This window comes from Tachypleus tridentatus, chromosome 2 (assembly GCF_004210375.1).
Source record: "Tachypleus tridentatus isolate NWPU-2018 chromosome 2, ASM421037v1, whole genome shotgun sequence".
Classification (NCBI taxonomy): Eukaryota; Metazoa; Arthropoda; class Merostomata; order Xiphosura; family Limulidae; genus Tachypleus; species Tachypleus tridentatus.
The window spans coordinates 20512389-20534607 of record NC_134826.1 but is presented as its reverse complement, the minus strand read 5'-3'; the positions used below and the strand labels follow the sequence as shown (position 1 = coordinate 20534607).

At 34.2% G+C, this 22219-nt stretch overlaps 1 protein-coding gene across 1 annotated transcript in view; it reads left to right on the top strand.

The window, feature by feature from the left end:
* Positions 1–3788: 3788 nt before the first annotated feature.
* LOC143245448 (fasciclin-1-like) overlaps positions 3789–22219 on the top strand; it is a 42770-nt gene continuing 24339 nt past the window's right edge. The window contains exons 1-9 of the mRNA XM_076491812.1: positions 3789–3800; positions 7772–7919; positions 12259–12368; positions 13431–13612; positions 14338–14470; positions 15901–16036; positions 16754–16937; positions 18639–18798; positions 21474–21606. Of these exons, the coding sequence (XP_076347927.1) occupies positions 3789–3800; positions 7772–7919; positions 12259–12368; positions 13431–13612; positions 14338–14470; positions 15901–16036; positions 16754–16937; positions 18639–18798; positions 21474–21606 (1198 nt within the window). The remainder of the gene's footprint in view (positions 3801–7771; positions 7920–12258; positions 12369–13430; positions 13613–14337; positions 14471–15900; positions 16037–16753; positions 16938–18638; positions 18799–21473; positions 21607–22219) is intronic.

The following is a 22219-nucleotide window of genomic DNA, read 5'->3' as shown; positions in this document are numbered from 1 at the left end:
AAAAAAATATTATGACAGGAAATGAAGAGCAGAATAACACAGTTACGAAATTATATTTTTTAAATGTTTTCAACTTTACGCCCGGCACGGACAAGTGGTTAAGGCGCTCGACTCCTAATCTGAGGGCCCAGGGTTCACTTCCCTCTCCTACTAAACATATTACCCTTCCATACATGAAGGCATTATAACATGACGAGCAATCTCACTATTCGTTGGTAAAAGAGTAACCTAAGTGTTTGTTCTGGGTGGTGATGACCAGCTGCCTTCCCGCTAGTCTTGCACTTCTAAATTGAAGACGACTAGCCCAGATAGTCTTCGTATAATTTTGCCCGAAATTCAAACAGTCGAATTATGTCACCGAATATCTTCATCTTTCCAGCCGTGGGAGGTTTCGTAATGTTATAACTAATCTCACTATTCGTTCATAAACGGCATCCCAAGAATTGGCAGTGGGTAATGTTGAACATCAGCCTTTCCTCTAGTCTGATAGGTTATAGTTGACGTAAGCCTTGAAAACAGAAATTCCTGTCGATGCACTTAAAAACAAAAGTAACAAGTTTCATACAATATCACAATTGTCATATTGTAGCAGTTACCTTAATTATAATGTCCTAAAATTATAGTTGTCATATATCGACATAGTTAAAATTCTCATAACATCATAAAATTACAGTTGCCATATATTGTCACAGTTAAAATTGTCATGATATCTTAAAGTTAAAATTCTCATAACGTCACAAACAGTTGCTGTTCTGTCATAGTTATCATAATATCGTAAAGATGGGTCCGTCACTTATTTATAAGCAAATTGAAAGAGTACTTTCACCATGGAATGTGTAGTTACGAAACATCTCTCTTTAAAAAGTAAAATTCAGTTAACTTTAGCTTTAGGTCACGAGTATTACAACTCCAACCAATAATATAATGGTAATAACCATATGACATTCACGTAGGTTTTATGTGTTTTGGTTTTAATGGTTTACACAGGCATATCTTCATTCCAGATATGCCTGTCCCTTCTGAACAGGCCCGACACGGCCCAGTGGTTAGGGTGCTTAATTAGCAATCCGAGTTTAGAGCGCTCGAATTCCCGTCCACAACAAACATATTCATTCTTCAGCCGTAGGGATGTTATAATGGTTTGGTCAATCCCACAATTCATTGGCAAAAGAGTAGCCCAAGAGTTGATGGTGGGTGATGATGACTAGCTGCCTTCCCTCTAGTCTTACACTGCTGAATTAGGGACGGTTAGCACAGATAGCTTTCGTGTAGCTTTGCGCGAAATTCAAACGAAACAAACAAACAAACTTGAACCATCACTTGAGGTCAAATGTACCTGACCCTCCTGGGTATTTAACAACATCAATACCCAAATACCCACACAGTCAAACTTGGGAACTTGGAACCATCACTCCAGGTACATTCGTTGTACGACCTGCAAACCTCGACATAACACCTGCTGTTATGCAGTGGTACAGTTAATGCTCCTAGAAAAATCAAAACCAGGGGCGTCTACCTGACTACGTCATCTACCAGTTTACCAGACAAGGTAGTGTTTTCATGCAAGTTGAAGTTCCTTATTCGTTTATCTCGAGTTAAAAAAAAAACGATGATTGGAAGAACAGGGCGTTACTTATTTTACGTGGCTAGAACGGTCACCGGATATGAATCTTATCGAACGTGCGTAGTCCACCTTGGAGCGTTTCAAAAGACCAGTTTATAAGGGCAAGCTCATCCAAATTATTCTCCAGAAATGGGGTGCAGTTTCACAAGCCCAGATTTCACACCTTGGAAATATGACGTGTAACCCTGTTGCTGCCTTAAGTAATATTTTTTTTAAGAGCAGAATCATCAAATACTAATCACTATCCTGTACCCTTTGTTTTACGGTTTGTCCAATTGTATTTAACGAAATAGGATGTGGTGGGTCTTTGTTCATTTATGGGTAGGCTGGGTATACATACATATATTCAAAAATGTAAATTTATATATATGTAGACATTTTATACATAAAGAGAAAAATGGTTGTTGTTTTATAAGAGCAAATCTATATAATGAGCTATTTGCAACCTGTCTATCGTAAAAAAACCGAACCCAGATTTTAGTACTGTAAGCCCGTAAATTTACGGATTACCTGTAGGCAGGAGAGGAATTGAATTTTTATTTTGAGATGTGTTTTTAAGGATTTTCATTTTAAAAAAAGAAACCAAAACCATTTGGATTTATGAACAGTGTGTATGTGTGAGTGCGCACATGTTGCTATGCGTAAGTGGGTGTGTCGAACAACCCTTTCTCTTCAACACGCTAATGTTATTTACTCTGTGATGACCAGAAACACACTTGAAGTAAAAATATATTTTCAGTTGCACGCTATCTTTGTTAACCTGAGGATGACGAAACATTGTTCTGTACTTCATTTTAATTGAAGTTTTAATACCCATACTAGACGTATTGAGAATACAGTGATGCAATCTACGTCCTTTACTTCATTGTTACACCTTAAGTCTTTATTTTACTCTGTTTAAGTGATTTATATTGATTCTTACGGTTCATCTCTGATTTCTTATGACGTTACTTTTACTCATTGGTCATATCTGATCACATGGTCTCACCTATGCTGAAGTTGACAATGTGTGTTTTCCTTTTAGCAAAGCCACAAAGACTATCTGCTCAGCCCACCGAGGGGAATCGAACCCCTGATTTTAGCGTTGTAAATCCGGAGACATACCGCTGTACTAGCGGGGGCGAATTTGACAAAATACTTAACTAAATACTAATTCATGTATCGTAGTCACCAGGAGAGAAGAGGGCGTCCAACCCACATTAAACAATCTGTTCTGGGGTGAAATGTTTGAGAAAACAAGAGTAATAACAACTGTTAAACATCTAGATGATAAAGTAATCTATCAGATATTTATCCAACTTTTTATTAAATACAGTTTTGTGCTCCAGTAATAACAAGCGTGGAGTTATCGTATACACGATTTGTTTTTTTGTTTTTGTTTTCAAATCTCACACAGAGCTACATGAGAGATATCTGCTTTATCCGTCTTTAATTTGGCAGCGGTTGGTTGTGATTAACTTCTTTCCCTTGAGCTACAATTTTACCAACTAATAGTGGGATTGACCGTGACTTATAACGACCCCACATCTGAAAGGAAGAGCGTGTTTGATGTGATGGGGATTCGATCCCACGATCCCCAGATTTCGAGTCGAGCGCTCTAACCATCTCGTCATGCCCGACCACGTGTGCAAGAATCGATTTCATTATTCACGAGTATTTTTATCAGCCTATCCTCAAACTGAAAATATTTGAGACAGGATTAGTGAAAATTAACCTAAAACACTTTTTTGGGCATGATTAGATGTTATCAATCGAAAGGGTTAGATCTCTTCAGTCCGAGACTGTAATTTGATCTTAAGTCGGTCAAGAGGTGACGGAACTATGAGACAAAAAGATTGTACTTGAAAACAAAGTGAAACGACAACAAGCAAACTCAGAGCCATTGTATCAGCCACTATGCCGCGACTAAAAAAGAGATGGAACGGGTTTGAGCTCTAACGAGAGAGTTGCGAGTGCCTGAGTGAGAATGCTCATCTGAATTTGAGAAGTAACATTAAACGTAAAGCTTTCCATACAGTATAGTCTTGGTTCTATAAACCGTGTTGAACCTCAATAAAGCTGTGCAAGTTTCTTTAAACAAAACCGTATGGAACTATGGGAAGAAATATATAATGGAGACAGATTGTAAAGAGAAAAAAAAGTTCTAAGTTGTTCTTTTTGCGACATGTCAATGACCGTGAGTTTATAATTTGAGCTGAGAAAAGCACTGAAGGACATAAAAAGAGAATTAACCCTGATTTAACGAATGTTTGAATAAACCCCGATTCGTTCTTGCTGTGTAGAGGTTTTGGGAGTCTTTTTAAAATATCCCTACTCACCCACTCGCTAGGAGTATAATAGGTTTACTTTGTGCAAGTTTATATACGTGAAAGGGTAAAAAAAAAAAAAAAAAGAAAGCCTTGTGAAAACTGCCTAAAGTGTAAATCTTCAAAGTGATTTTTTGATCTTTGTGTTACATGACTGAATACTCAATAAGTAATCAAGGTTATCTGTAATCCTACCTTAGCGACTTTTAAATCTATTAAAATATAGTTTAAGGCTGATTCAACTTACGATTTTACGCTTTTAAAATCAAGTAAAGACCACGTCATTACGAGTTCTAAAAGAAAATTTTATAAGCGATCTCCCAGTGTTTTCGACATGAATGTTTAGTTTTCTCTCTCGTTGTTTTGGTATTTATTTATATATACCCAGGAGGGTCAGGTGCACTTGACCTCTCCCTCCTTCCTTTTCTTTGTTTATATAAAGTGTTTAACGTATTATATATGCAAAAAACGGCTCGTTTGGGTTGAGAAAATATTTTGCGTAGAAGAGCGAACAACGTTTCGACCTTCTTCGGTCATCGTCAAGTTCACAAAGAAAGAAAGAGGTAACTGACCGGAAGCTGACCACATGTTTGGGAGGGGTTGTGTAACTGAGTGTCGGAATGTAGAGGGCGGTGTTAGATGTTTGAATATATTTAATTTTATGCAAAAACGGCTCGTTTGGGTTGAGAAAATATTTTACGTAGAAGAGCAAACAACAATGAACACCGCCCTCTACATTCCAACACTCAGTTACACAACCCCTTCCTAACATGTGGTCAGCTTCAGGTCAGTTACCTCTTTCTTTGTGAACCTGACGATGACCGAAGAAGGTCGAAACGTTGTTCGCTCTTCTATGTAAAATATTTTCTCAACCCAAACGAGCCGTTTTTACATATATATTTCTCTACAAGTGGGTTTTCTCGACATCACTGATATTTAATTTTATTTTATTATATTAATACAGGTATAAAGGCGTTCCTTTATATTGGTTTATTTTGGGTTTAAGTTGTTGTATAAGTAAGGCTTCTTTAATTTTGCGTTTGTTTATGTTTGTTTTTTTATTTAGTATTTGAGTGTTTTCTATGGTTATGTTGTGTTTATTTGACTTGCAGTGTTCGAAAACGTGTGAAGGTGACTTTTTACGTTCTTTGAATCTGGTTTCCATTTTTCTACTTGTTTTTCTAATATAGAAGTCGTGGCAGTTATCACATTGTATTTTATAAATAATGTTGGTGTGGTGTTTGTCAGTGTAGTTTTTACATAGTATAGACGTTAGTTTTGTGCCTTGTTTGTGAGTTAATTTGGTATTAACTGGAATGTCATATTTTGTTACTAGTTTTTGCCAAATGTTGGTTATTTGTCTGCTGATGTTGGGAATATATGGTATACAGCAGTATATGGTTTTGTGATTTTTTGATTCGTGAGATATATTTGCTTTTGTTGGTTGATTTTGCTTTTTGTCTAGGTGTGTGCGTATAATGTTGTCTACGGTTTGTGGAGGAAACTTATTGATGTTGATGAAGTATTGTTTTATTTTGTCTAATTCATCGTTAATTTTATCTGATGAGCATAGTTGTATGGCTGTGTTTATTTGGTTTCTTAGTATGTTGAGTTTTTGTTTTGTTTCATGTGCTGAGTCCCAAGGAATGTATAGTCCAGTATGGGTGATTTTTCGGTGGATTTCTGTTTTGAATTGTGTGTCGGTTCTTGTAATTTTGAGGTTAAGAAATGATATTTGATTGCTTTCTTCCTGTTCACATGTGAAGTTAATGTTGGGATGTATAGAGTTAATGTGATTGAAAAAATTAAGTGTGTGTTCTGTAGATCTGAATCCCACTACCGTGTCATCTACATATCTGTACCAGTATAGTGGTGGAAGTAATGCTGTGTTAATTGCTTGTGTTTCAATTTGTGTCTCAAAAATATTAGCTAGAACTGGTGATACTGGGTTACCCATGCTTAGGCCATTTGTTTGTATATAGTTGTGGTTGTTGAACATGAAGTTTGTCTTTATCGTGGTGAAGTCTAGGAGGGTTGCTAATTGGTTGCTGGGAATGTCTATAGTTGGGTTAGGGTCTCGGATATAGAGCTCTAAGGCTATCTTGCGCTAGTCGGTCCTAATTTAACAGTGATAAACTAGAGAGAAAGCATATAGTCATCACCACCCTCCACCATCTCTTGGACTACTCTTTTACCACCGAAGGTGAGATTTGTCGTAACATTATCGCTCCAATGACTTAAAGGACGAGCATGTTTGGCAACGGAGATCCAAATCCGCGAGATTCATATTGCGAACCTAGTGCCCCCTAACTACCAGGCAAAGCCAGGTCACCACCAGCCAGTTTTGGTTTTGAATTATCACGTTATAAACGTTTCTGACGTTTCCTGGAATTAACGTCCTGTATTTTGTGTTACATTGTTGTGTGAGATCTCTGTTTCACTATATATACATATCTGTATATAAAATAGGAGCGTGGGTTAGAAGTTAGCGAGCCGGGCTGAGGATCGAAAGGATAAAGGTTCAAGCTCGCGATATGCTGTTAAGAAAGCTCTACACTTTTACTTGTGGTGAGTTATAAGTGTGGCAGTCAGTTCCACTTTTCGGTTAAAATTGTTGACATAGGTAACAGCTCTACTAGTTGGTTGCCCTCCCTCTAATAAAAATTTATAAATTATGACAGCCCTGCCTGAACCTTTAGGGCTCTGATCTGATCATGCATCGTATAAGATGTCGTTCGGGTTGAAAACGTTTGATTTACAGTAACGTATCGAATGAATTTCTGTATTTGTATTTATACAGTAACGCAGATAAGATTATTCGTTTTTTTTTTTAAATGATATTAATTCAAAGCATTACAAAGGTATTCGTTAAAGATAAAACTACTTAAAACAGTAAGAGAATAGAGAATATAACAGCTTCGAACTTTGCATAGCTATTATTAGTAATATCATGGACTGATGTCAAGCTGGTGTGGGCCTAATTGAGTCAGTTTGAAGTCCACTCAGGATAAAGTGAAATGTACGAACGCTTGTATATAATTTACAGGTTGTATATATGGGAACTGGTTACTTACTATTCATCATTGGTTTTGTCTTATGACACTATTTTTTTCAGTGAATAATGTGGTTCACCCTATACATTGAAACCTTAATTAATTAATAAAATTAATTTCATAATGTTTAATAGTAATGAATACAGTAAGACAGTCGTGATTTTTTCATTACAAAAACGTAAGTGAATTGTTATATTTCCAAACACGTTTGTGACTCATTACATGTAAATAAGTAGTTCTATCATAATTAAACTGTAGTATTACAAGTTGATTGGGTGACACACGAATTAACCAGGAAAATCCTTTGGAAATATTGAAGTTAGATATTTCTAAAAGTATTGTTTCACACGTGTTGTTTTTTTTCCGTCTTAGTTTTTACAACTGATTGTTTCACACGTGTTTTTTTTTCCGTCTTAGTTTTTACAACTGATTGTTTCACACGTGTTTTTTTTTTCCGTCTTAGTTTTTACAACTGATTGTTTCACACGTGTTGTTTTTTTCCGTCTTAGTTTTTACAACTGATTGTTTCACACGTGTTGTTTTTTCTTCCGTCTTAGTTTTTACAACTGATTGTTTCACACGTGTTTTTTTTTCCGTCTTAGTTTTACAACTGATTGTTTCACACGTGTTGTTTTTCTTCCGTCTTAGTTTTACAACTGATTGTTTCACACGTGTTTTTTTTTTCCGTCTTAGTTTTTACAACTGATTGTTTCACACGTGTTGTTTTTTTTCCGTCTTAGTTTTTACAACTGATTGTTTCACACGTGTTGTTTTTTTTTCCGTCTTAGTTTTTACAACTGGCCAGTAACGACGAGCTTGCTCAACTTCTTTTGAAGAAACGTAGGGTGACACTCTTCGCTCCCGTAGACGAGGCTTTTGCGCATGTTCGTGATTTCACGCTGCAGGATGAAAATCGAATACCAACGTATCACGTGGGTAAGCAAACACTTCTTTTCAAAATACCATGTAGGTAAATAAATACTTATTTTTGATATGTCACGTAGATAATGAAACATTGATTTTCAATATACCATGGGGATAATTGAACATTTATTTATAGCATATCACGTAGATAATTAAACATTTGTTTTCAATATATCACGTAGGTAATTAAACATTTATTTATAATATATCACGTAGATAATTAAACATTTATTTTCAATATATCACGTATAGTAGTAAACATTTATTTTTCGTTATGTCACGTAGATAAGTAAATATATATTTTCGTTATATCACGTAGATAAGTATATACATATTTTTTACAACAGTCTGTGAAGTCGATTCTTCACAGTTTGGGCAGATTATTTTATTTGTAATTGATTAGACCTATTATGCCCCACGGTATTAATTAGACCTGGTATGCACTATGTTACTGATTAGAGACTTTTTAAGTTCTATACTACTGAGTAGACATATTATATTTCATATCATTTATTAGGCCTATTATGTTCTAATTTATTGATTAGATCCATTATGTTTTACGTTATTAATTAGATCTGTTATGTTTTACACTATTGCTTAAATCCGTCATGTGTTTGATTATATCCATTATGTTCTATGTTATTGGCTCCCCAGTGGCATAGCGGTATGTCTGCGGACTTATACTGCTAGAAACCAGTTTTCGATACCTGTGTTGGGCAAAGCACAGACAGCCCTTTGTGTAGCATTATGCTGAATGACAAACATCATAAGTATTTTTGTTATTGATTAGGTCTATTATTTACTATTATATACTATGTTATTAATTAAACCCATTAAGTTCTGTTATTGATTAGACCTATTAAGTTCAAAGTTAATAATTAGACTTATTATGTTCTAAGTTATTCATTAGACTTATTATGTTCTATGATAGCGTCACATACATCACAAAGATTTCTTGGACGTAAAAGCAGAATGATATAGTTGTCCATCATTTGCTATGCAAGTTTACTAGACACTGGCAAAGTCTTCTAGACAAACATCAAGTACCATGAGGGTCTCCTAGTCTTGAAAGTCATGAAAAATATTTGCCATGGACAAGAGGACATACACCCAGACACAAAACACTTTGTTTGTTTAAATGTTACTGTATTAAAAGTCTTGTAAGATAATACTAAAGAACATTATTATTAATAAAAAAAATAATTGGTTACTAATAAAACAACTTGAGGAATTTACATCTCGACCTACTAGTTAATAAAAATTGCTTGTTTGTTTGTTTTAGAGCAAAGCCACATTAGACTATCTGCTGCGTTCACTGCGGAGAATTGAACCTTAAATTTTAAAGTTGTAAACCCATAAACTTATCGCTGACCCACCAAGGAACCGCAATAAGAGAAACTGGTTGCAACCAAGGAAACACTTGAAGTCATATAAATCCTAAGATATAAACTTTTTTATTTACACCAATACTGCTCCATACACTGGTGCTAAATAAACATTTTCTTATCTGTTTAAATATTGGACACCATTACAATATTCCGACCCTATTTTACATAAAATTTATTAATACATTGACAAGGAAAACCCATGAAATGACTTATGATCAGGCTATGGAGTAACGTTAATCTTAGTGATTAAAACCCATGATATGACTTATGATCAGGCTATGGAGTAACGTTAATCTAAGTGATTAAAACCCATGACATGACTTATGATCAGGCTATGGAGTAACGTTAATCTAAGTGATTAAAACACATGACATGACTTATGATCAGGCTATGGAGTAACGTTAATCTAAGTGATTAAAACCCATGACATGACTTATGATCAGGCTATGGAGTAACGTTAATCTAAGTGATTAAAACCCATGACATGACTTATGATCAGGCTATGGAGTAACGTTAATCTAAGTGATTAAAACCCATGACATGACTTATGATCAGGCTATGGAGTAACGTTAATCTAAGTGATTAAAACACATGACATGACTTATGATCAGGCTATGGAGTAACGTTAATCTAAGTGATTAAAACCCATGACATGACTTATGATCAGGCTATGGAGTAACGTTAATCTAAGTGATTAAAACCCATGACATGACTTATGATCAGGCTATGGAGTAACGTTAATCTAAGTGATTAAAACCCATGACATGACTTATGACCAGGCTATAGAGTAACGTTAATCTAAGTGATTAAAACCCATGAAATGACTTATGATCAGGCTATAGAGTAACGTTAATCTAAGCGATTAAAACCCATGAAATGACTTATGATCAGGCTATAGAGTAACGTTAATCTAAGTGATTAAAACCCATGAAATGACTTATGATCAGGCTATGGAGTAACGTTAATCTAAGTGATTAAAACCCATGACATGACTTATGATCAGGCTATGGAGTAACGTTAATCTAAGTGATTAAAACACATGAAATGACTTATGATCAGGCTATAGAGTAACGTTAATCTAAGTGATTAAAACCCATGAAATGACTTATGATCAGGCTATAGAGTAACGTTAATCTAAGCGATTAAAACCCATGAAATGACTTATGATCAGGCTATAGAGTAACGTTAATCTAAGTGATTAAAACCCATGAAATGACTTATGATCAGGCTATAGAGTAACGTTAATCTAAGTGATTAAAACACATGAAATGACTTATGATCAGGCTATGGAGTAACGTTAATCTAAGTGATTAAAACCCATGACATGACTTATGATCAGGCTATGGAGTAACGTTAATCTAAGTGATTATAGCCCATGACATGACTTATGATCAGGCTATGGAGTAACGTTAATCTAAGTGATTAAAACCCATGAAATGACTTATGATCAGGCTATGGAGTAACGTTAATCTAAGTGATTAAACCCTTGACATGACTTATGATCAGGCTATGGAGTAACGTTAATCTAAGTGATTAAAACCCATGAAATGACTTATGATCAGGCTATAGAGTAACGTTAATCTAAGTGATTAAAACCCATGAAATGACTTATGATCAGGCTATAGAGTAACGTTAATCTAAGTGATTAAAGTAACTGCTTTATGGAAATGATTTTAATAATGTTCATTTATGTATCTTGGTAACAAGCTTGCTATTATTCTCTTGGTTTAATGGTATTATTTGCAGGGTATTTTATCGATTTCAACGATTTTCTAGCTTGATAGGAAGTTAAACGGATCCTTAGATAAACTCCACAGCGACACCGCACGGAATTTCTTGTCAGCGACGAACAATGTTTCGGAAGTTAATTATTCTTAACCAATTAGCATCCAGAGACAAGAGTACCGAATTTTTAAACTTACTTAGTTGTGTTAGATACACATTTAACGGTAATCACGTACAAGAAATGAAAAACCCAACAAAAACAAACCAGATTAATAAACCTTAGTAAACTTTTATCAAACGTGTAACTTTCAGAAAGGGTTAGGTAATGCGTTACGCGTACGATTATAGTTTTAGTTATTGGCCTGGTAGCCATTTTAGTTTTAAAATAAAAGGGTTATTTTTGATGGGCACAAAAGATGATTTTACACCACTTCTTTGTTGGAGATGCAGAATAACAGTATCTTTAAAAATATGTATATAAAAACAGCTAATGAAATTATGTGACGGCAACTGAAAACCGAAATTTCTCAAAAGTGTTCACTCGTCCCTCACGTGTTCCATCAAACTCAGTTTCTTGTTCTGACGTCACCAAATTTTGTATTTGGATTACTGCTTTTGCTGAGACTTGGCGTAGCGGGACTGTGACATCAGTGACTTCGTTGTAAAAACGCATTCTTACGCCGTAAGTAAACTAGTCCAGACAAGAGGTCCCCTGCTAGTACAGCGAGTAAGTCTACGGATTTACAACGCTAAAATAAGGGGTTCGATTCCCCTCGGTGGACTCAGCAGATAGCCCGATGTGGTTTTGCTATATGAAAATGCACCAAACAAGAGTGGCCCACGTGGTTGTAGGTGAATACTGTTAATTGGCTGCGTTTTCTTCAAAGTATTAATTCCAAAGCAATGACGATTATCTGCAGAACAAAAGTCCAGAACAAAAATGTTTCGGAAAACTGTACCAAGTGCATAAACTTAATTTTAATGAACTTCTAAAACTTTCATAAATAATCGGCGAAACCAGCTGTTGTGTCCTCCACAACATTTGTTTTCATTTGAACCCCAGAATACTTGACTTTACAAATATTGGTTAAATAACAGGAGCAAGAAGCTTATGGTAATTTTACTTTTAAAGTTTTATCAGGGAATAACAGCTACAACAAAAGTGTACAAGGTTTATAATCACATTAAGTTATACAATACTTATAATTACATCAGAATTGTTTTTGGTGTTCTTACAGTAAATACGGTGGTAACAACAGACATGTTTCCCACCTTCATGTACCCCATTTCACGGGAGAACCCCCCTCTGTATTTCAACGTCAAGGAAGATACCGAGGTTGATGAGAAGGTAAGAGAACTTGTGATACAAATTTTATAGATAGATTCCATTACGAAATTCCGTACCCAGACATACTTACTTACCCCTTTAGCTGTAGGGGCGTTATAACGTACGGTTGATCGCATTGCTCGTTGGTAAAGCGTTGGCTGTGGGTGTTATCGGCAGACGAAAATTCTAAAAAAATAAAAAAACACACACATACTAAAACATTACCAAAGAGAGGCGTCTAGTGGTTAACGGTAGTTTTTCTGTGGTAATATGAATATTATTGGTCATTGAATCATGACATTTTATAACTTACTGTGTGGTACACTGATTAGGGGTGAAGACGGATATTTAAAGTTAACAAAACTAAAAAGTTTCATTAATTTATATAAACTTTTGTTTCTTTAACTATTACGTGTTGATGTGAACAAATGCAGTCCTAGAGTGATACGAACACTTGTATGAACATATTTCCTGTCTATATACGCAAAAACGGCTCGTTTGGGTTGAGAAAATATTTTACATAGAAGAGCGAACAACGTTTCGACCTTCTTCGGTCATCGTCAGGTTCACAAAGAAAGAGGTAACTGACCGGAATATATTCAAACATCTAACACCGCCCTCTACATTCCGACACTCAGTTACACAACCCCTTCCAAACATGTGGTCAGCTTCCGGTCAGTTACCTCTTTCTTTGTGAACCTGACGATGACCGAAGAACTTCGAAACGTTGTTCGCTCAAAATATTTTCTCAACCCAAACGAGCCGTTTTTGCATGTATATTTCTCCACAAGTGGGCTTTCTCGACATCACTGATATTTCCGGTCTGCGAGTTTAGTCTTTGCGAATTGAAAATGTAACTAAGTTATCGTTTTATGTCATCTCGATGTAAACCTGCTCCCTATGTTTAAGCTAAGTGCTCATAAATTGAAAATGTAACTAGGTTGTGGCAAGCCGTGTTGTTGTTTCTTTTTGGAAATCAAGTGTCTGTCAGAACGTCTTTAAAACAGCCGCACCTGAAATACTTTTAATGAATATCAAAAACTCATAAGTTGATCCATATTTTGGACAATATCTGTTACACAGGAATTCTTCGTGAACAATGCCAAGGTTTTGGAAGAGAGGGACTTTACTATATCAGAAGGTCATCAAAAGCTTTACGTAATCGATGAAGTTTTGGAACCCTATTGGTCAACTGAATACCTTCCACCCGACGCCTGGGAATTTCTCAACAACCCTAGCCTATATAACATCAAAGAAGACCTGAGGTTTGTGGAGAGCTCACTTTGGGGCTTTTGATGCCCAAGAACAAATAACACTAATTAGTTTAAATATTATTAACGCACCATATGATTATGTTTCTGAATCATATGAGCTGTTTGTTTTACATTTGATTAATAGAAATAATGACTTGGTGAGCTGGGCACAGGCGTAATACTTATGATATTTATTGCATTGTTAACACAGTAGATATAGATGAAAGTAGGCTTAACATGGGATTATTAAATCCACCTTGTTTACAGCTTAATTTATGCACTAAGGGGAAAAATAATGCACTATAATGAGTGGAATTTTATTTTTCATTTTGCTAGACAACACAAAATATTATACCATAAACAGAACAATTTTCTGAACACAATGTGTAAACAACCATTGGAAATTTTCACTTTCTGTTACACTCTAAACATAGTTTTACTTAAAGGAAAAATTAGGCGAAACGATAAATGTAATTGTGTACATAGAATTTACCAAATTCAGTATATCTCGAGTGATGTATAGATAAAAATCGAACAAAGTTATATGTATAGACCGCTATGTCATCAATCATAGAATTATTAAACTTGTATATGAAGGATAACAAGTAACAAACATTAACATTTGTCACACCTAATCAAAATTAGGCGTCCATTTGATGAGTAAATTGTATACCTAATGTTAGGCCTAGATTCATAAATAATAATGGTTCTTTTTGGTTGTTTTTTTTTTATCTTAGCGCAATGGCTTCACGGGTAAAACAAGAAGAAGAAAACACTCTTTTCAGTAGCGTTGGAAATCATACCTATTTTATACCATTGACTCAAGATAATAGCACGGAAGGAAACAGATTTAGAGACGTTGATAAGGATGTGAGTGTTATAGCTTATGCAGTTACACAGATTAATTTTTGTGAGTAACACAACTCTGATTTTATTCGTAAGACATTTTGCTTGTGTAAAAGTATCTAAAGATGTGTAACAATAGTTCAGAAGTGTAACAATAACTTAGAAAGTATAACAATAACTTCAAAAAGTGTGACAATAATTCAGAAATATGCACTAGATATTTAGTAACTGTCCAAATGATTACGTTTTTGTGGACCTTAGTGCATTATGGGTTTTGATTCTTATGACATTTTTCTCCGTTTCTGGCTTGATTATAAAAGAACTATTAGGGTTTCGTGCTGTATATGTACTCTAAAACCCAGATTCGTGTTTGGAAAATGCATTGCAAACAAAGAATTAGCTCATCTGAAGACACTTAGTGGACGAATTGTGAAATCATTTTTACATTAGTTTAGGCCTATGGATAAATTAGTCTGTTAGGCTTAACTTACGTCCTGTAATTTTGCTGCTTGTTATTTGAATTGTTGTTTTACAGATCAGCTATTACTTCATGCTTCTCTTTAATATTTAGGATAATTTCGCTATTTGAGATTATTCATTCACCCGAATATATCGCGTTCTCTGACAGTGTGAGTGGCTGTCGTAATTTTGGAAATGTTTTTCGTTTACAGGTATAATAAAGAACTTTCGTCTGTTACGTAACATAAATTTCTCAGAATCTATCTCTAACGCTAATTAATGTTTACTACAAACTACACGTGTGGATGAAATACTTGTTGTATGTTTTAATTACACCGTTCGAAGTTGAAAAATGATTTTTGAGAAAATTCTTCGTAAAGTTTTTTCATATTAAGTTTCTGACGCACGATAAGGGAAGTCCGTATTAGTCTACCAAATTCGGCCTTAAACCTATGCTATATGTATTGTAATAACTTTTCGTACATAACACATAACAATATTATGTTGAAGTGTTAGACATATTTACCAGAAATGAGGTAACTATAACTATCCAGAACAACTGAAAAGTGTTTACAGAGAAAAATTAAAATCAAGTACGAAACTGAAGTCATGTTTTTAATCTACAAACTTGGTGTTCTACTATTTATATCAGAGTGAAATGTTTTCAATCTATGAACTTGGTGTTATACTATTTATATCGGTGTAAATATGTTTTTAATATATGAACTTGATGTTTCATTATTTATATCGGTATGAATATGTTTTTCCAAGTCTCTGAGCTGGGTGTTTCTTTTACTAATAACGGAGTGAACACGTTTCACACCCTGAGAGATTGGTATTCCTATATTTTAATATTTTCAGTGTGAGGATTTTTTTTTTTTTTTAGATTTTGAGGCTTACGTAAAAAGGAGTAATAGCATCAAAGTTAACATCATTTTAATTTATTAGTCTGACATCAGAAGATTTATTTTACAACATATATTTTCCACCTTCAGGTGATCAAAGGTCACGTGATACCGCAACACGTGTTGTTCACTCGGACAGCAGGAAACAAGGCCTACAAGTCCAGCAACCCAAAAGTGGAAATCAATCTAATCAGCCAGAACACAGCTTCGACAAGCACCCATACAAGTACATATTTATTTCCTATTGACTTAATACAGAATATTAATTATTATATTATATTATATTACATTATATTATATTATTAATATTAACATGAAATTTACTTTCAATCCAAAGAAAATTCTATATTTTTTACTCTGGAACTTCATAATTTTGTGCTGGGTAAAATTTGACATAGAATGATCTATAAATAGCGATTCTATATGTCATATAGAATGATAAATAGAGATTTTATGTTTCGTGTAGAATGATCAGTAAATAGCGATTTTATATTTCATACAGAATAATCAATAAATAGATATTTTATATTGAATAATTAGTAAATAATGATTTCATATTTCATACAGAATAATCAATAAATGTATATTTTATATACAATGATCAGTAAATAAATATTCTATATTTTGTATAGAATGATCAGTAAATAGATATTCTATATTTTATATAGAATGATCAGTAAATAAATATTCTATATTTTATATACAATGATCAGTAAATAAATATTCTATATTTTATATACAATGATCAGTAAATAAATATTCTATATTTTATATACAATGATCAGTAGATTTTCTATACTTTACATAGAATGAACAATAAATAGCGATTCTGTTTTTGTTTTAACCACCGAATTAATTAAACTGCGTTTTTTCAGCGTCCTCATATTTTTCGTATCACAGTTTTTTTCCTGCTTATGCAAACCAAATATTTAAACTTTTCCAGTGTTTGTTCGAAGCAACACTCTTCAAGATGACCAGGATCACCGAAAAGGGGTAGTTTTATCACAGATTGTACGAGCTAATATACCAGTGAAGAATGGAGTGGTCCATTTGATCCAGCACCCTCTTATGATCATTGATATTAGTATCTGGGATTTCATTCAGACCGAATCGAAAGGGAAACTCTCGTAAGTCAAACATAGTGATCCATTCTGTTTGTGCAGAGAGTAGGATAACCTCTGGTTTTAACATGTTAATTTTTTTTATTTGTCAGCCTATGAATGAATAATCGATCTAAATAAAAATTATGAAACAAAAATTAATTCATTTAACGCTGACGGTTACTAGTAATCAGGTACTGAGTCTTAGAAGTGTGATTTGATTTGTTTCGAGTTTCACGCAAAGTTACACGAGGGCTATCTTCGCTAGTCGTCCCTAATTTAGCAGTGTAAGACTAGAGGGAAGGCAGCTAGTCATCACTACCCACTGTCAACTCTTGGGCTACTCTTTTACCAACGAATAGTGGGCTTTTTCGTCACATTATAATATCTATATGGCTGAAAGGGCTAGCATGTTTGGTGTGACGGGGATTCAAACCCGCGACCCCCAGATTACGAGTCGCGTTCCTTAACCACCTGCCCATGCCGGACCCTTTTACAAGTGTGAAAAGAAGAAGTTTTGATACGCTAGTTCTTTATTTTAAACTTTCATTACATTGGAATAGTTTTGTAAGTTTTGTTTTTTGTGTAGTTTGCCTTATAGCAATGACAAAAAAAGTGAAAAGTTTCTATGTAGCATTTGATCAATTTGCAAGGGATTCTTTTCACATTCTGTTTTCTATAGAAACACGTGTCTTCTATTGCGTGTAATTCTGGGCAAATACAGTTAAAATTATATATACCTTAGTGTAATTGTAGGCAAATACAGTTAAAATTATCTATACCTCAGTGTAATTGTAGGCAAATACAGTTAAAATTATATATACCTCAGTGTAATTGTAGGCAAATACAGTTAAAATTATATATACCTTAGTGTAATTGTAGGCATATACAGTTAAAATTATATATACCTCAGTGTAATTGTAGGCATATACAGTTAAAATTATATATACCTTAGTGTAATTGTAGGCATATACAGTTAAAATTATATATACCTCAGTGTAATTGTAGGCATATACAGTTAAAATTATATATACCTCAGTGTAATTGTAGGCATATACAGTTAAAATTATATATACCTTAGTGTAATTGTAGGCATATACAGTTAAAATTATATATACCTTAGTGTAATTGTAGGCATATACAGTTAAAATTATATATACCTTAGTGTAATTGTAGGCATATACAGTTAAAATTATATGTACTTTAGTGTAATTGTAGGCATATACAGTTAAAATTATATATACTTTAGTATAATTGTAGGCAAATACAGTTAAAATTATATATACCTTAGTGTAATTGTAGGCATATACAGTTAAAATTATATATACCTTAGTGTAATTGTAGGCATATACAGTTAAAATTATATATACCTTAGTGTAATTGTAGGCATATACAGTTAAAATTATATGTACTTTAGTGTAATTGTAGGCATATACAGTTAAAATTATATATACTTTAGTATAATTGTAGGCAAATACAGTTAAAATTATATATACCTCAGTGTAATTGTAGGCAAATACAGTTAAAATTATCTATACCTCGTTCTTTAATAAAACATTTAAATTGTATATACAAATATCTGGTTGTTTTCAATGCTGCATCTCCGATTTAACTTCTAGACGTTTTTTCTTTTGATATATCAATAACAGTTGCTTAACAAATTAAGACGAATTGTATCAAGTGTTTATGTGTTTCAGACGAATTGTATCAAGTGTTTATGTGTTTCAGAGAGTATATGAAACTGGTTCAAGATGCTTCGGCCGATTTCCAGTTCCAGTTGCAAAATTCGGAAGAAAAAACAGTGTTTTTACCAACCAATGAGGCGATTTTACGACTTTCTCCAGAGAAACTGGCCAATCTGAAAAGAAATAAAACGGAACTCACGAAGGTTTGTTATTATTGTGAGAATACAGTGAGAGAATGTTTGTGCGTTTCGTATTAAGTACCAAGCTGTACCACTGGATATCTGTGCTCTGCCAATAGTGGGTACAAAAACTCGAATTTTAGGTTTATAAGTCCCCAGACGTACCGTTGGACCACTTGAATAGCGATTTTGTAATTTTGTAAAATACACCAGCGAGGCAACACCACCCACCACGAACTCTTGTGTTATTCTTTAACAACGAATAGTGGAATTAGTTATTACGTTATAAAGCCCGCTCGGAAGAGCCAATATGGTTGGTGATTCAAAGCGGAGATCTGCAGATTGTGAGTCGAATTTTATAACCACCGAAGATAGAATGCAACAAATTATTAAATATATATATATATATAACACATCCTAAAGCCATATAGAAGTGTTACAATCAGTTGGTACAATGTTAAAGTTTTTAAGCAAAAAGTGTGAAATGGTATAATAATTATGTTTATTTATGGAACATTCGTCTTATGTTTCTAATTCGAGGTAGCATTATAAAAATGACATAAATGAGATGTTTATTTGTTCGTAATTAAGTACAAACCTATACAAGGAGCTATCTGTGCTCTACCCACTGCAGGTATCAAAACCCGGTTTCTAGAGTTGTAAGTCTTCAGACTTGCCACCGTGACACTGGGGCAAATTGAAAAATAATAGCCTCTACAACTAAACGATATTTAATAAGATACACCTATCTTGGAATATTGGTAATTAGACAAACAATCTGATGTTTGTTTGTATTGAAACTGTGGATTAATATTCTAGAAAGTGTAGTAAAAAAACAAAGCTGTTGAATTTACATCCTTGGTTAGGATGAGACTGAGCACTAGCTCTGTTTCCATCCTGTTAAACCTAAATTACATTATTATAAACGACGTATCGAAGCTATAACAAAATATTCACATAAATCATCAAGTCTATGTCTTTACCTCAGTCAGTGGCGTACCTATAGTTAAGGAATTTATGAGATCAAAGTTCAAACAACCCCAAATGTACGTTTTTGGCTCCTGTATAGTCATATTTACAGCAAAGAAAATGGAAATTGGCACAAAAATGAATTATTCATGCGCCCTCCAACAACATATTGATGTACAAGAAGTGCGCCCTCCAACAACATATTGACGTACAAAAAGTGCGCCCTCCAGTAACATATTGACGTACAAAAAGTGCGCCCTCCAGCAACATATTGACGTACAAAGTGCGCCCTCCTGCAACATATTGACGTACAAAAAGTGCGCCCTCCAGCAACATATTGACGTACAAAAAGTGCGCCCTCCAGCAACATATTGACTTACAAAAAGGTTGGATTTGCCCATTCTACTTCTTTTTTTTTTTTTAAGGGGATCAGAGGCTACAATAAAGGGTAATTATTTTAGGTCAGTTACTCGGTCATATTTTGACTAATATTCTTAGGTTTTGACATTAAGGTTTTTATTTAAAAATTATACTCATAAACAAACAAAAACAGCGGAGGTTCCCATTTTTAGTGATTATAGGGGCCAAGATCCCACAAAAAAAACGTAATTTTAGGGGTTTTAATCCATTTCTATCAGTTCACGTGGGATTTAGTACGTGGAATTTCCATCTTTTGTTTCATTTTTAAGTGGGGAAGTACAGTTTGGGATTTTAGTGAACTGTTCATGTATATGTAAATTAATTTATGTGGAATTTGATAGAGAAATTATTACTTGCGGATCACAAATATATGAACGGTTTTCGATTTCTCTGGTATCAAAAGTTGGTCATATTGCGACTGCGTGGAACGATATTGACCCCGTTTTTTTAAAGTTATCATACAGTTATTAATCTATAACTTACCCACAACAGTTTCCTAATCTATAAGATAATCTCTAATATGTAGGTTACATAAAAGGTACCAAGAAAGATACCATAAGGTTTGAATACCTCTTAGAGTGTCGGTACTGTTATAGTCAGAAACACAGGAGTCTTTCCATTGAATAATTAATTGGCACTGGTACCTAACAGGCTTAGAACATTTGCTTACAGTTCGTCAGCATTTTTAAAAACGTGTTTTTCACTTCCAATTTCACCCAGGGAGCGCAAATTATTCCTCGGGACGAGCGATTAGAGTCAATAGTACAATAATGCAAAATGAGCGTTTTAATATATATATATATGTATATTTATAGAAATTATAGTAATAACTAAAATAAAGGGCGGATGAAGGGTGAGACGGGCCAGCGAATAAATATCTTTAAAAGGGCTAACATGATCGCGACTAAACACTACGGTAAAAAACAACGACAACACAAACTAAATCCCATAACGGGCTTTTTTTGAGCATGGGCTTGGAGGCTACAGCCCAAATTAGCCTCTGCTTTACTCCACCCCTGACTGCGACACATATAACAATTTAAAGCGCGTCCGTGTATTATATCTCGTCGCCTAACTCACTCTTTAAATTGTTTAAAAAAAGAAAGAGGGCGCTCAATATATCATATTTATTAAACGGGGCACGAATGACAAAAGTTTGAGCAATGGTGCAATACGTTATGAGACGAGATAGTTTTTTTTTCTGTTTTCTTTTGTAAAGAAAGTAGCATTTTAAAGTTAAGCCTCGACAGACTTTAAGTTATCGATTGAAACGTAGAACTATTTCATACTTGAATGTTATTACTTTCCAGCTTCTGTTACTCCATATGGTAAAGAAGTCTGTATCCACTGATGACGTATGGCATGGACGGATATACGAAATGATTACAGCTGACAATCAGCGCAGTATGTATTTCCGTGCTGTTGGGGACAGAAACAACAAAAGTAAGTTACAGTTTCCCAAAAATATTTCTGATTTTTCTTCATTTCGGAATGCATACTTATAATGCATTTCTATAGGGCACTAGTAGTGTCCTCTAGGGAGTAGAACAAGACTTAAACTTCTTCACAAAAATATATTATCTTAGGGATCTTATTAATTAGCGATAGTTAGGTTTTTATGTTTTAGTTATTAAACTGTTGAATAATCATAGTAGAAAATACCACTTAACATTCACTATGGTGAAAAGTCACTATTTTAATATATGACAGAGGGCTAATCGCACGATATATAAATAATCCGTATATTATTTTTATTTCTGATGTTAAGCACAAAGCTATATAAAGGGATACTGACTGGTATCGAAACCAGATATTTGGCGTTTTAAACTCTGTGTTATGTCATCAAGCCACAGGTGGAGAGACACATTTGACATGGTGCTATGGGCGACATTTATAGTATTGGTATGATTACCTTCTGGTAAATCTCCACTGTGCAGTGCTGTCACGGGTAGATTTTACGGGTGACGTTAAGTTACGGCTCTTTACAAGTAAATTAATACGTATAAGGAACTGATAACATGGATTTAAAACTTGGAGAAATCTAACATCTATGTAA